Below are 16,275 nucleotides of genomic sequence, written 5' to 3'. Positions count from 1 at the left end.
CGACGGGAACAATCGAATTACCCCGATGACCCCCGGGCGACGCTTCATTAAGACCAGACGCGAATAAGGCGTTCGAGCCGATTGACGGATCGTTTTTCCGCTACGCGTCGATTCTCCGCGGGAACCGGGGATTATCGTTCTCCCGAAAAGTAATTCGTACTTGGCAACGGGCGACGTCATTTGCCTAAGTGGCAGTTAACTGTAATCAAATCGTTCGGACAAATACCGAGGGCCTCGGATTAAATAGGGGAACGATTATACGAGCCGATCGTATCCTACGGGCGATATCCGATTACCATTTGTCTGATAATCGCGATACAATGGCTAATTCGGCTCCTGCGCCCGTGTTTCCGCGCGCACACGAGGCGGTGCCCGAACACTGATGCGGCGGAAATTGTCTGGGGGTTGCGTAATGGAGTTTTGGATCAGTTGGCTCGCACTGTGTCGGCAGTTGTTCTCGTCAACGTCGTCAGACGTGGAAACCGCATTCCCGGCGTTCGCGTGGATCATGCGCTCGGCGGCGCAGCAAATTGAGCGATGATGGTTCGCGTTTGCTCGGACAGGAAAATCTTCGGGTAGAGGCGGTCGGATCGACGGGAAAGGGTACGCGGAGTTCAATTTTCAGTAAAAGTTTTCAAACGGTCGGAGTCCTGGAACACGAGTAAATAATTAAAAAGAAATAGAAATCCCATGCGTTACGCCTCGTGCAATGGGCTGAAGGAGAATGAGACGATGTATGTCAGACACGCTACGCGTATCGTTACAGCTACGTATGCATACGACCGGGACTGCATATTTTCACTACACAGTCTAATAGTTTATACAAAAATGAATCCATCGAGGTTCAATACGTTGACCTCGTCACGTGATATTTAGTTCGTTTCATATTGCCAGTTTTGTTCCTTTTTAATTATTTACAACTAAGGTATTTTTGGAAGTCTTTATTGTCAAAATTTCTACCTACGAACGTCCATCGCGTGGTATCCACTACACCTTCCGCTCGAATCGCCGTTTCTCACCCATAAAATTCGATCTGCGAGTAACAGCAGACCCGTAACCGTGGACTTCTGTCGTTAACTATCGAGGAAACTTCGGCCCCCTGGAAGTGCGAGTAATACATTATCGGGAGTTGAAACTTGCTAGTCTGCGAAAGTATTTCAAGTATACCTTGTTTCGTAAGAACTCTTTATAAAGCGTGGAGAAGTAGCGCGGTATCGCGGGAGCGTGCAAAGTATCAAAAGTATTACGCTTTTATAAAGAGAAACGCTTTCCTTGTAAAATCTCAGGAGTTCATGCGCTGCATAGAGAGAAGCACTTCTCGTGCGGCCTCAAAATTCGACGATTATTGCGAATGTGTTTACCGAGAGTCTCTACAACGTCGTGGCGCCATTGAAAATGCGCTCCGCGATGCATTCTTAAACGGAGACGCACGGCTAGACGAACACGTTATTAAAAAAGAAAACGAAAATTGAGTAACAATACCTCGTTTTTACGCCCTTTTAAAAATACAACCTTCTCTAATAATACGTATTCAATTTGCACGCGTAATAAAGTTTTGTATTTCCTAAGAGACGCGAAACACAGCAATGGCACGAATCGAAAGACGAGAAAATAGCCCCTGCATTCAGGTGCACGTACCGAGAGGTTAATACCATTGAAAATAGTCCACTCGTCGCAGAAGGGGAAAAAGTCCCTGCTGGAAAGCTCTCCCAACAGTTGAAAATATTGTCGCGTCGCCAACGGAATTATCCTCTTAGAAGCAGCTAAAATCACTGCGCTGCTGCAAAAGAGAATCGGTAACTCCGAAGCCTCGAAAGCACGACGACGAGGCTTTCGCTTGGCAAATGAGCGAAATTCCCTGACACTCGAAAATACAACACGCGACAGGAGTGCTTCGAGTACGATTACCTTTAAAAAAATATTTCTGCCCTCCAGGCTGGCATCTGACGTATGACAACCGAATCGTGGAATTTGGACAATCTTAAGTGGACATTATTTATTCCTTTTATGATACCTAGCGACAGCGATCTAAAATATATAAATAAGACTAAGATTCGTCGGAACGTTATCTACCTCGTTATTCTTAATGCAATTTAGTGGCTTGGACTGTTCCGTACAGTTAGTTTATTCAGGTTACTCGAAATCGATTAAGTCCTCCTTCTGACCACGACCGCTGCAAGAAGGCAACAGTTAAGAGGATTGTTTGTACTGTCGAGCAAACTTATACAACTTGTCTAGGTACACGATAATCCACTCTAAACGGAAGCTGGCTAATTTTTAATTTGTATAATGTATATTAACGCTTCCTTTAAAGCGACGCTCTTCTTCGACTGGGATCGGACGCGTTGTCTCAATTTCGCTACTCGAAAGCTACAAATCACCACGAAGAGGGATGATGGAAACCTTAGATGCAACAGACCACTGTGTACGTCGATGTTATCTTCCCTGGGCATACATGATACCGTGCTACAGCGAATAGGACGGCTACTTATCCGAACATCTACAAGTCATCGAGATTAATGCCTACTCCAGACCAATTAGTATTCCCAGCGGTCTACCAGGGGCTATCTATCTTAGTCCATTGTTCTTCTTGCCACTTCTACGCGATATCCCTAGAGTACTCGTCAGTCGGAGGATTTACAAAAGAATGAGGTCTTTCTTCGAATCGATACACCTACACACAGCTGTTCGTTCAGGATGCATATCTCGGTCGACGTGAAATACATCGCCGAACCTAAGACGAAAAGAGAATCTTATATCTACATTCTCAGAGGTTCATCCCGTTCAGATTTATTCTCATCAATGATTCATCATCTGGAATATTTTCACTTCCTCAAGGAGAAGTCTTATATGAGCCTCACAAATCACTTTTTGAAAAATCTTACATTTAAGTGTTAAAGCACTTGGTATAGTCGTAGCTTTTCATATTTATAATAACTGTACTATTTCATTGCATTTCTCATCATTCTGTTTCACGAAGTTGATCGATTTGCGCGACGAACGGCTCGTGTATGAGCGACATCGTAAAAGTAAGTCACCAAACATCCTGACACATCCCTGCAGCAACTAACTTTTACGTCAAACCGGAGTTTGGACACTCGGTCACGGTCAGACAGAATTCCTCGACAAAATAATTTTCGAGGGTTTCGGAGTTCCGTTGCGCGTTCTACATCGAGACAGATCGATCTTCAATTGGACCGACGTAGAACACGAAACAACACTCGGTATAATCTGGCCGCACGAAACACGCCAGTCAATCCATTTCGGCGCGATTTATGTGATAATCAGGAACCACTGTCTAGAGCCATCCTCTGCGTCCTGGCTTCGGTAGGTCGTGTATGAAATTGTTCGTTACCGGGGTGGTAACGGAACGCCGGAACATCCGGTTGACGCTGTACGAGGACTGTCTTGCCTGTCAGGGTTGTCGCCACGCGAGTTGTCACTCTTCAGCCGCGTCGTGTTGTTTGCCCACCGCCGCGAAGGAAGAGTTTATTCAAGGGTAGGTTGTCTCCTAGAGAAAAATTTAAATTTACGTTTGCACAGACCCTTCGACGTAATCTTGGTCCCTTGGTAAGCCATCTATCGACTAGTGATGCGCACGAGACGGAACGAGACGAATCGTGTCGAAATTGTTTACTGGTATCGTGTTTAGAACGTATCTTTATTACAAAAATAAAAAATACAGTTTCGAATTATTTCATTTTCTGAAATGATCGCGTTTATGTTCTGAACAAACCAAGTTTAACACGGTTGCGTCGCTAGTTTCGGTTTATAGAATTGGAATCAATATTTAAAAATGTGGAAACATTCTCGGAATATATTACTAAAGAATTGAATATCAACACTTATGATACACAGTACGACATAGTCTTTTCACTCAGCTTCTTTCATACAAAGGGAGTTTTCCATTGACGCCCATTTAACGCGATTAAATATGAATAGGGAAACGTGTAATATATTCCATCAGGTTTGCTATCGATCAACAAGTTTGTTTACCTCGGCTTGTTGCACTCAGGAACGTCATCCGGTACAACGGTGGCTTTAAATAGACTCCGTACTCCTTTATTCTTCCACTACGCCTACGTGGTAACCTGAGATGTTCCACGATGCGGTAGGCAATATTCGCCAAGTATCTCTGGAGTGCATCGATCCTATCCCATCGAACCCAGCCAAGGAAACATTTAAAGCAACGAGCCAAGTAACACAACACCGAAGAAATCCTGGAAACGCACTTCGGGCTAGCGTATTACGACACGCGAGCAGATATCGATTATCGCGCACGATGGAACGCCAACTTTCCAGACTTGGCCGATGTTTTGCCTCTTCTGTGAGCTAAACAAACGCGCTGTATTTTACCTACAACGTATCAACTGCGTCAACATTCCACACAAACCGTATTATTAACATAACGTAGGTCTAAAAATACATTTCCAAAGGTATCGGTACCGGAGTTCCTTAACAAAAATAATGTCAAAAAAATGCGCATAGGAACGAAATAGTAGCTTATTTTTCCAACGAGTTATCTGGTAGTTTCCGCTTCCAGTCAACCTTTTCTAGAGTCGCAAAGTTCCTTCGACAAAACACGCAATGCAACTTTCTCAGGGCTATTCCCAAGCGTCCGTCAGCGCAAAAAGTACGAGCAACTTTCTTTTTTTGCAACGTGGCCCCTCGAATTTGTATTATTCGGTACGGTTTCGAATAGAAAGTTCCAGCGCTACGTGGTTTCTCGCGGTCCTCTTGCCAGAACCCATCCTCGGCCAGATCCTTCTGGAACAAGACCCCATTCTTTACCGGTACAACGTCGCGTCGTATCACCCGTCATCTTTTCAAACTCCTACGTGCCCTAAACAACATCATCCGACACGCAATAACTACACGACTGCGAGTCGCCAGCCATCCTTCAACGTCCGCCCGTGATGATGCATAGCCCACGCGGAGGACTTACTCCTCGTTCCAGTCATAAACCTTTCCAAAGAAATATAACTCGTGCCATCTGCCCTTATAATCTATTGACGTGTCTACGCTAGCGTTTGCTTAGCATCGTGGGTGGGTGGGTGGGTGGGTGGGGGGAGGGGGATGATGAAAGGGAAATTAGGGTGTTGCGATTCGTTAAAGCTTGAAATCACGCGAGTAACAATTCTGGCAGACCGAAGCCTTTCCTTCGTTAGAATTATACATCAAATTTATATCTTATGTGATCATAACCACACAGGAGCGTGGAAGGATAGTCACAGCATGATTTACTAGGACCTTCGATAGGAAATAAGAGGAACTTCCTTCTCGTCTTGAAAGAACTGCTGGCGTTCTTGCCTCCCACGACCTCGGAGTCACACGGGATAGTAAAGGGTTAACTGAACCCGAATTGATACATAAACACACAGGGGGGGCATCGATAAACCCGGTGGCTGGGCTTCACGATGGCTTAACGACGCGGATGGATGGACTCTCTGAGGCTTTTTCACGACGTTCAGCGGCCAGCGATCGACTTTCGATCGCATCGGAAGGCGATACGACGTACAGCCGGGTAACAATGCGGAGCTTAATACGGTTCGACGATCTCGTCTCGTATCGCGGATGGGGAAAGTAGAGCGATCCCCAAGACGCGGACGAAGATCTTTGTAAAACTTGGAGCCGCGGAGGCACGTTAATTCATCGGCATTGTGCCCGTATCGTACCGAAGGATTGCGCTACATCGGGACAAATGTAAAAGTAACATCGTTCGTGGCATTGTCGAGCTGGGCACCCTGTGGCACAAACTCTGGACAAAGTCGATGCAATCTGTGTTCTTTAACGTGTTTACTAGCTGTTGCTATTGGGAGATAGGCCTCAGTTTTTATTGTGTACTCGTTCAACCGTGTAATTCGATTCCCTGGTGAACGTCTTTTTATATGTTGTATTGTTTATGGTACACCCTATGGAATTTTGTGTCGTATCAATGATGATTTTTGTATTTGGAGAGAAATGGAATAGGTATATTCTTCTATCGCGTACTCAATATTAAATTGTCTTCTTTAGCGAATGTATTCCGGAATACACTCAATCCCATAAATATTCATATCTCTCAATAGTTATTGGAGGAGGTTGACTAAATTAAATAATGTTTTGATATCATCAAATGAATTTGTCATTATAATTATGTATATAAAGAAGGTGATACGTGTATATATTTAAATACACATCGACATGCATATTTATACATATAGTTGGAAACATCAAACCTCCCATTTAATTTAAACAAATTTCTTCGATAAATATAGAAGGTACGAATATTTATGGAAGTGATTGTAATAACATGATGCAGAGTGTATGAAAATTTGGTCTGCGTTAGAATCATGCATAAAATGAATTCTCAGTAAATATTCGTGTCGAATCCCTGACAGTATTCTGTTCAAATTTGAAGAGGGAAAACCAGGAGACGATTTTCGACCACCCTAATAACTAAACTACCCAAACTCCCATACAATTACCATTTTCTATCAGTAAAGCATCATCTAGCCCAACACGATCGAAGAATCCAACCACTGACATCTCATAAAGACAGGTTTTAGAGTGTACGAAAATTTGGTCTCCATTAGAATCATGCATAAAATGAATTCTCAGTGAATATTCGTGTCAGATCCCTGACAATATCCTGTTCAAATCTTCCACCACCCCAGAAGACGATTTTCGACCACCCTAACAACTAAACTACCCAAACTCCCATACAATCACCATTTTCTATCAGTGAAGCATCATCTAGCCCAACACGATCGAAGAATCCAACCGCAACCTACCCCAGTCCAAGTGAATCGTCGACTTTAACCGACCCTAACCGCCACCGTCCGCCAGGATGTACCGGGCGTCCCGATCGTGAGCGTCGCCTCGGCACCACGTCCCATAAACCGCATTCCGGAGATTTCACGTTCCGTACGCGGTGACACAGTATATCGACTGAGGGTGGACTGTTCTCCCCGAGTGATTTGCCGCGGCTGCGCGAATCTGGGCTCGCGGAGGCTGCAACCCCCATATACCCACTGGCCTGGTCGTGGCGCGTACATGCGTGCCGTACCCTCGTGGCTCGTTTCGTACCCTGAGCCGTGCCAGTGGCGCGCACACCGTGTCTACCCCGCGTACGCGAACCACCCGCCGGTCGACGCCGACGCCGAGCCACGGCGACGCTGCCGCCCGCGTCGGTCTCTCACGCTGGTCTCTCCACTACTCGGTCGCACGCCGTCGTTCGCCTACGACCGCCTACTCTCGCCCTCTTCGTCGCTCCTTCCACTTTCTCCGCGTACGAAATAACCACTGGCGCGCACGCTGGCTCGCTGGACGGACCGAATACACCCGCGATAAAAACATGTCGATGACAGGCGCCGCGCAGGACGTACCGATACGTCACCACCGGCCCGTTTCCAGACGATGCGTCGCGATATAGACAGACGCGGCTGGAAAGCGAACGGATCCAGTCCACGAGGATACGATCGACGCGCGTCAACGATAGCCCGATTTCCGCGATAGTCTCGTTTTTTGTGAAGTGCTGATAGCGTCGAGAAGAACCCGTGATTCATCGTCCACCGTTCTTTTGTCCCTCTGTGATCTCGTCTGTTTGTCCACGCTCCGCCAGTGCGCCGTGTGTCTGTGTGTGTGTGTGTTTTTTCCATCCATTGTTTCCCGCGGTGATCGCTGCTGGTGAACCGCTCGGTGGACCGGAACAGGTGCCGTACCGAGGGACACCGTCGATACGAGGAACGTCGCGTGTGTGAACCCATCCGTGGACTCCGTGGCGCGTGAAACGGTTGCACGGGTGCTTCGCGGTCGGATCGACGCGACGGCTACGCTTTTACATTGCGACAGGTCGCTCGTGGGATGAAAGCGGTTTAATGGTTGATCCGCTAAAACTCTTCTGGGTTATTACCAACAGCACCTACCTAGGTACGTGTAATCTATTCTGTCATCGGTACGAGATACGCGGGTGACTCCTGGACGGATTAGCGTAATAAGCTACCGTTCTGTACACTGTACAGGAAGAGTTCCGGGACTAGGAATCGGGAAATAACGCGACAGAAACTTTTTATCTTCAAATAGCAGTGTCCGAACTACGGGTCATTGTAAACATTGTACGCGAAGAGTTCCAAGACTCGGGATCAGGAAATAACGCGACAGAAACTCTTTATCTTCGAATAGCAGTGTTCCAACTACAGGTCATTCTATGCAGGAAAAGTTCTGAGACTAGGGATCGGCAAATTCGTCAACTCCAAATACCGTTAGCAGTGTCCCAAAAGCTCCAAGTCCCAAGAGTCCCGACAATAAATAATCGAGAAACATCGCGAAAGAAACGCTGACGCAATCGTGACTGTCTCCGTAGATACAGTGCTCCAGTCGCATGTGCACGTATTCGGTGGATCTCGTAAGTGATTGGGTACCTTCGCAATTGAAAGTGCATTGTGACATGTGCTGAAGCTGTCGTTGAATTCCGACCGAATGACGGGTGGGCTCAGCGAAGCAAGGTGAATGACAGCGAACGGAAGTCCGGCCGTACGACAGTGGCTTAATGGTCGATCCGCTGAAACTCTTCTGGGTTATTACCAACAGCACCTACCTAGGTACGTGTATTCCGCTGCTGTCGCGACTGGAAACTAGTAGAACCTTCGCTGGATTAACACCGGCTGTTTCTGAACGCCGCGTAGCCCAGGAGTTCTAAGGCCAGCTAAAACGTGACGTGACGTGACGTGACGTGACGTGACGTGACGTGACGTGACGTGACGTGACGTAAATTGAGCGCGGGTAGAATTCGGATTAGATATAAACACAGTTTTTGGGTTGTACGCTATGGATTTTGGGAAGTGCTCTAATGATCGGACAGAGAACGTTTGCAATGGTGCACTTTCCTGAGGAATAGTTTGAGTAGTCTGAGGAGGAGGGTAGAGCTTGATCATTCGTGATGAGTTATAGTAAATGGAAGGTCGAATGTCCCAATGCCGTCGTTGTTTCACGAGATGAAAGTGGTTTAGTAATTGATCCGCAAAGGGTTTTCTGGGTTATTACCAACAGCGCCTACTTGGCGCTTCTCTGGTTCGCTATTGTTTTAATCCGGGCAAGAAGCTCTTAGGTGTTCGTTGGTTGCGCCCATTCTATGGTATCTCGTGAGCATAGGAGAATCCTTGGTGACCAAGTGGAGTAGAAGTCAGAGTTTACACGAAACTTACTCTTGCCAGCGTACCCTTTCCACTGGAAAACTTCGTTCTAGCGTGGAACTGTTTTGAAATTGTTGGGATTTCACAAACAGGAGGTTGCTCAACGCTGCGTCATGTTTTCGCATTTTATGTGAGATCAAAGGGAAAGCACAGACAATGTTTACTTATTGAGATCTAGACAGGAAACGGGTACAGTAGCCGATGATCCGAGCTCTCAGCATTCAATAAACATCAGATCTTACTCTACAAAGTAACCCACGCTATATTTCGGTGACGCGGAGATTTCAAGCCAAGTGACTCCGAGTGCAAAGCTATCCTCGTTTTCTCACTCGATTTTTATTTATATTTTTATTTATATAAATTTTGTCAAGCCTCTATGAAACTCTACCGATGAAAATTATACAACATTACACAAGTTCATACATGATACAATTTATTTTACATCCGAGGGTTAATACAAAGTACTTGTACATTGTGTTTAAAATGTTTACAGCATTTGCTCTTTAATCGTATAGATTGCACTCTTTCATGAATTTACATAAGGGAGAACCCACTTTACTGTCGGGTTCACGAAGTAAGAGCCTCGTATTCGTTGGGAAACGAGAATCTATATGTCGGGGTTTCGGAGTCTGCCAATGGACCGCGTTCGCAATTAACTGTTGGGCGAAATGGATTCGGCGCAGCCCCTTCGACGTTTCCCTTTCCGTATCATCTTCGACGGTTTTCCAGCCAGCCCCTTCTCTGTCAGCTTTCGCATAGCAGCGATTTTCGCGCCACGTGAACGCTCCGGCGGAACCACCCTCGCTAAACCGGGCGTTTACGTCCGCGACTTTCGGGACCGGATGGCAGAGGAACGGTGCAAAAATTTCGGGGAAAATCGCGACTGACGAATTCTCGTTACATCGTTTCCGCGCCGAAAACGGTCCAGCGAACGTCGCTGACTATGAGCGGAATCCGCGGCTTAACCGCGCTAGCCATCGATCGAGAGCATTATTTTCAAACGGGCACAACGCGTACATTCAGTACGTACAACGTACCTCGGTGGGTCTCCGGTGTACTAGCACAATTGGGGTGTCGTTCCATTCAACCGACGGAAAATCAATTCGGCTTGGTAATTACGCCGCGCGCCGTCGGCATCGTTCGCGACGCTCGGCGTCCGTATCCCACGACGCGAGATTTTCCATCCGAAGCTACGAACAGCGTGACTGTACGCGGGGGAAAATCTTAGAAATGGTTTTGGATTGCCCCGAGCGACGATCGTCAAGTTGGTGGAAAGTTTGCGCGAGTTTGTATGGCGAGACAGAGATAAGGATGCGACACTCGAGGTCTCTCTTTGTTAACACATTGTTGACCGGCAATTATTACCCAGAAGCGATTTCATGTCACCGGCTACTATTTCGTAATTGAATATGGAATACGATACGATGTATCGCTCCTTCGTACGCTTGCAAAAAGGGGCCAAGAGCTAAGGACTAAGAGCCGAGATATATCGCTGCTCATTTTCGTTTACAATCGTGCATCTTTGCTTAAAATTGTCTGGCATTTCTCGGATATCTATGAAAATTTCCTCTGTCGCTCGAAGAGGTTAAAGCACCGAATGAACCCAGTATTGGAACATCTTTTCCTTCACACAGCGAGTATTTCACGTGATCCTCCATCGTGGGATCCTTAGGAACAGAGCCATGGTGGACGTTCGATCCATTAAAGTCCTCTTCGGGTCAACTTCGGGGCCAGAGATGTTCTCGAAGCCTCGGTTGGCCTGACAAGGGCCACAATGCCGCACCGACAGTAGTCCTTATCACTGAAGACATTGGGTGGGAAAACTGACCTAATGCGTCGGCTGGAGACAAGTGGCTGACAGTAACGGCGTGGGTTGAACCCGAGACGCGGACCTAAGTGGTCGGAGGATCAGTGATAAACCTGCAGTGTTTCGCTAACGTTGGACGCTGCAAACGATAGCTATGGCTCTCCCCCTGGATCATACTCGACGTTTTCACAGAGAATTTTAACGCGAGGAAGGTGTGCAGGATTTTCTTGAACGATTCAACGTGTCGAAACGATTCGAACGGACTTCGTGGTGTCTTTGTTCTCCTTGTTTTGCTACTTCTCGTTCCTGAAGTTCCAAATTAAATTGGGACTTTCGATTCTGCTACAGATACTACAGATTCTGCTACTAGATACCTACAAGTGTATTGTATCCAAATCCTCTCACTTTCAAAGGACTTTTAAATTAGTAACTACAGTCAGTCCCATAAATATACCCTTCGCGTCTATTGAAGAAAGTTTAAAATAAATGTGGTAGGCCTCATGTTTCCAACTGTATGTTTGTATAAATATTTTGATGTGTATATAGATATATACATGTATCAGCTTATTTACATACATATTTATATAGAAAAATTCATTTGGTAATATCAAAACTATTATTCGATTTAGTCAAACTTCTTCGATAGCCATTGAGGAATATGAATACTTATAGGATTGACTAGTATTTCGGAGTACATTCGTTAAAGAAGAAAATAAGCCTCAAAGAACAATCTCAACGACATTTTAACATTGAGTACACGATAGAAGAATATACCTACTCCATTTCTCTCCAAATACAAAAATCATCGTTGCTGCAATGAATTGTATAAATATGCACATGTATAAATTTTTATCCATATACATATTTATAAAGAAAAATTCATTTGGTAATGTCAAAACTATTATTCAATTTAGTCAAACTTCGATAGAATATTTATGGGACTGTTTATCCAGGAATTAATATCAGCTTAGATTAGTATGTACCGACGTAGAAAATTCTTCTCTGAATTGAATTCTCCTTCTGAATCGGTCGTGTATCGAAGCGTAAACACGATTAGTGTTTGTTTGTCACGCAAGCCGATTTAGCTGCGAAACAAATCGCGGGATGAAAACGGCGCGTCGAGGCGGGATGGGGTCGTTCGCGAACCGTGGATATTCCGAAGACGAAATTCGCGATAGACGCGCGTCGACGAGATGCTCGCGGCTACAAGACGATATTCGACGAGGATTCCTTGAAGCACCGGGATGAACGGGGATTGTGAGATTTAATTTGACGACGCGACGATAAAAGTGCGCTCCTCGCGAGGGAAATGGCCCGGGGAACTCAGTTTATCAGGCTGTCCCTGGAATAGCTGAAAGAAGCATGCCCTGCTTGAGCAACGAACTGTGTCGCTCGCACGCTGTCGATCGTGCGATTAAGTACACTGTCACCGGAATTATTACTTCGCGAATATTCTAACTAGCACTATTATTTCCGCGGAGATAAGGTGATTGTCGACGGTTGCACGTGTTCTGACTTTTTAAAATTTGGTGATCCTATATTAAATATTTCGTTTTCGTTCTATCGAATATTCTATGAAAAACCAATCGCTGATAGTTAATATTCTCCATGTTTGAACAGTGACTGTTTTCCTTTCAATCCAATCTGCCATTTTATCTTGAATTCCGTTCTTCCAGACATCGACCCATTCGATCATAATTTTCCACAGCTTTTTTCCTCGAAAATCACCCTTCGTACGTTTCGTTTGTAAAAATATCTTTTTGTACCTTGATCGAACGTTTCCATAATCCGTTGAATAAAATTTCTACAAAAGTGACCCGCGTTTGAAAACTGACGAAAATTCAACATCAAAGAATTTAGTTTTCGATGTAATTTTGAAAACGACGAGCGTGTAATGGAAGTTAAAATTCGAAGCGAAGTTTTGTGACAAATAAAAACTTTGTATTGTCTAGCTGAAAAGGCATTTTCAACTGAACGTGCATCACGCGTATGTCATAAAATTTAATAGAAAACTCGTTGTAGAGAAGAATCAAGAAGAATTAATTTGTAGCGGTTTAATGCACAAATTTATTTCCTCTCGAGTTCATTCTTTTGCGATTAAATTGAAGCATGCACCTAACTCTAGATACCATGAAAATGTAACAAACATGATTATAAAAAGAAAATAAATAAATAAACCTTATCTCCTTGAAAATTTATTTTTCCAAATAAAATCACGCTTGGTGAAGCCACGGAATAATTTATAATCTTAAGCGTCTTAGTAACAGTAACGAAGCTAGCGGTCGGTACAGCAGAATTTAATTCATCGAAATTAATGGGCGCGGGTGGGAATCATGATGAATTTTTAAGCGCGAAATTTTTTATCTAACAGGAACCAGAAAGATGAAATTTATGGCGAAAGTGGGCACCGCAAAACGAAGAGTGAAACTAAACGCGATCACTGCGCCACAATTTTTCACACGCTTCCCTAATTAGCGAACGGAGATTCACCAGCGACGAATTTTTGGACGTCAGCGTAATAAACGTGATAGAATCACAAGTATTTCAAGTCCTCGGTATTATTTTGAAAAATTGAAAAGATACTTGTTGCCAAATTATAACTGTACAAGTGTGCAAATGAATTTCCACTTCCGAATACTTGATCAGCTATCTTCGTTCAACGATAGTTCATCAGCACTTATTCATGGGAAATTTCAATCTAGAGTATATCGCTGACGCCGCATTTATTAACCATTAATTGCTGACACGTCTGCACGTTCAGCGGTAATTAATAACTACAACTTTTAATCACCGTTTCCCCGATTAAAAAGATTTAACGAACGTTACATTAAATTAACAATGCATAATAAAAATAATTACGCTAGAATTACGTCTGGAATTATTTTTAGGAAAATACGCGAAGCATCGAATCGAAACTTTCCCTGCGATAACATAGAATTATCAGGGCTGTATTATCACTAGTATCGGTGCGATATATCCAGCAGCGTTCCAATAAAAATTCCCATCCGTTGTTCTCGTTTGTTTACTTCTTCGCGTAGAATAAATTACTGCGCGCGGAACTTTCCGACAACATTTTCGAAGATGTACATTATCGATTCGACGCCGTTGAATCCCAACGAGAAAACGCGGTACACGCACACACCCCCCTCGGAAAAGTTTTCCAGAGAACTGGCAAGATCGACTTTCCGATTCGTCCTGTTTCGTCCTGTATCCAACAAGTTCGCCGAACCGAATAAGTATCGAGTCGTGTGCCCCGCTTCCATTTCCTCGCAGTTTCGCTAAGCCGACTTACGACGCGCTATTTTCGACAGTCGCGCCCGCCGAAAGGCGAATCGAGCTCTCCGCTAACGGCATCGATTCGGTGTCGTCAAATCTGTCCGAGGAAACAGATAACGTTCCATCGGAGTAGCTTCCCGGGTAACAGCCCCCGGGATCGATATTCCTATTCATCTTGTTCTCGCATATCTAAAACTATCATCGACCCAAATGGAAGCCCTGAATCGTCCCCCGTTTGTCACTACTTTACTATTCTTTTACCGGCCTGAATTATTACGTCTCCTACTGCACCTCTCAGACAAAGTGGACTTTCTGTTTATTTAGTGGATCGCTGTCGAAATCCATCGTGTACCTTTATATTCGTGTATTTGCAACTCTAGTGTAAGTAGAAATGCTTAGCTGTCTCTCTTAGGGACCCAACCTCCCAGGTCTCAACCTGACGGTCGTCTGTTTATTTAGTAGATGTAACAAGTGTTGAAATCCATCGTGTACCTTTATATTCGTGTATTTGCAACTCTAGTGTAAGTAGAAATGCTTAGCTGTCTCTCTTAGGGACCCAACCTCCCAGGACCTGACGGTCATCTGTTTATTTAGTAGATGTAACCGTTGTCGAAATCCATCGTCTACCTTTATATTCATATATTCGTAACTTTGTTTTTATTAGAAATATTTACTCGTCACTCTTAGACTACCAACGCTCCAAGTCTCGAGCCGGTGGTCGAATGCATCTGTATACACGAAGTTCGGTAGCTAACGATTAATATTTATCCGAGATGAATTTGTTTACCTGGTACGTCTAAAATTATCGACTAGACCGTGAGATTGCAGCGACTCGGCATCGCATAATATCTCTACCGATACAATAGAGCGGGATGGCAGTCTTAAATCGCCGCTATCTTTCCATTGTTCGACCAGCCTACATTGTGACGGTGTCTTTTCATTCAGCTTCAGCGCGATCATTGTGCTACCGAACAAAGTGAGCTTTCTCTTTACATCTATTTAGCATCATTAGATGTGGATAAGGAAACGAAGATTGCGTTCCGACGAATTAGTCGTGACCTGGCGAGAATCGACGCGTCCGGTTGTCTTATCACGGCGCAACAGCGCCATCCAGAACAATGGGAGTCTTAACTGTCACTCTGCTCTGCGTTTGCGTTTATTCCTCCGCTTCGTGCCATCGTAAGACATTCCGCGAGGCAGTCGAACAACGTTTGCACCATCTCGGGTTCCCGTACTAACCGTCGGAAGTATCGATCCAATTCCATCAAATTCGCCGGTGGAAACATTTAAAGGAATAAGCCAAGCGCTAACGTGGCAGTAAAGAGATCCCAGGATCGCACTTCTGAGGTTCGAGATTTCACAGATCCGAGGCGAACGCTTGTCGATCGAACGATCGTTAACGGAATGTGGATGTTTAAACGCGAAAAATGTATCAAATAATAAAATATCACCCCTCGGACGAGAATTCGTTTCATTCCATTCATTTAAGTTTCATTCGACTCTTCCGTAGCAGTGAAAGTGTGCGCAAAAAACGTCCGAATCCACGGCACGATTAAACAAACGTAGCGATCAAGTTCAACCGAGGCATCCGTGATCGTTTCGCGTCGTTGGTTGCCTCGGCGAAGTCGACCGGCGAAGAACGCTTTGCGCGCGACAATCAGCACAAAGCAAACCGACCGTAGCAATCATCAACAGTAGACGACGGTAGGCAAACGGGAACAATCAGTAAGCAACCGAGAAAACAATGCGCGGGGACAAACATAACGGCGACTGCGTGTGTTAGAATTACTTGGAGGCTGCGCGCGGATTCGTCGCCGCGATTATTATCCGAGTTTCGAGGCTCCTCTGCTCGGAAAATCCGTCTTTGTTACGGTCGCTCATTAGCTCGACACAGCGTGGCGCGGTTCGAATTAATTCGAAAAGGGGGAAAAAGAAAACGGAAACAAACAAGTCGCGGTGCCGAATTCGGTGCATTGCGCGCAGCCATTGTTACCGCGATGAACGAAACTCGCGACGTTC

The 16,275-nt window shown here is 45.0% G+C and overlaps 1 protein-coding gene across 2 annotated transcripts in view; it reads left to right on the top strand.

Annotated features, from left to right (window-relative positions):
• The window catches only part of LOC128877532 (neural-cadherin-like), a 187,387-nt gene that overhangs the window by 71,435 nt on the left and 99,677 nt on the right, over nt 1-16,275 (top strand). The window contains exon 1 of one of the 2 annotated variants that reach the window (XM_054124912.1): nt 8,501-8,582. The exons of the other annotated variant lie outside the window; for it this stretch is intronic. Coding sequence (XP_053980887.1) covers nt 8,531-8,582 — 52 coding nt within the window. The 5' untranslated portion in view covers nt 8,501-8,530. Of the gene's footprint in view, nt 1-8,500; nt 8,583-16,275 lie in introns of those variants that run through there. 2 annotated transcript variants of the gene reach the window in all.

This window comes from Hylaeus volcanicus, chromosome 5, assembly GCF_026283585.1.
Source record: "Hylaeus volcanicus isolate JK05 chromosome 5, UHH_iyHylVolc1.0_haploid, whole genome shotgun sequence".
Taxonomy (NCBI): domain Eukaryota; kingdom Metazoa; phylum Arthropoda; class Insecta; order Hymenoptera; family Colletidae; genus Hylaeus; species Hylaeus volcanicus.
This window is presented reverse-complemented; position numbering and strand designations above follow the sequence as displayed.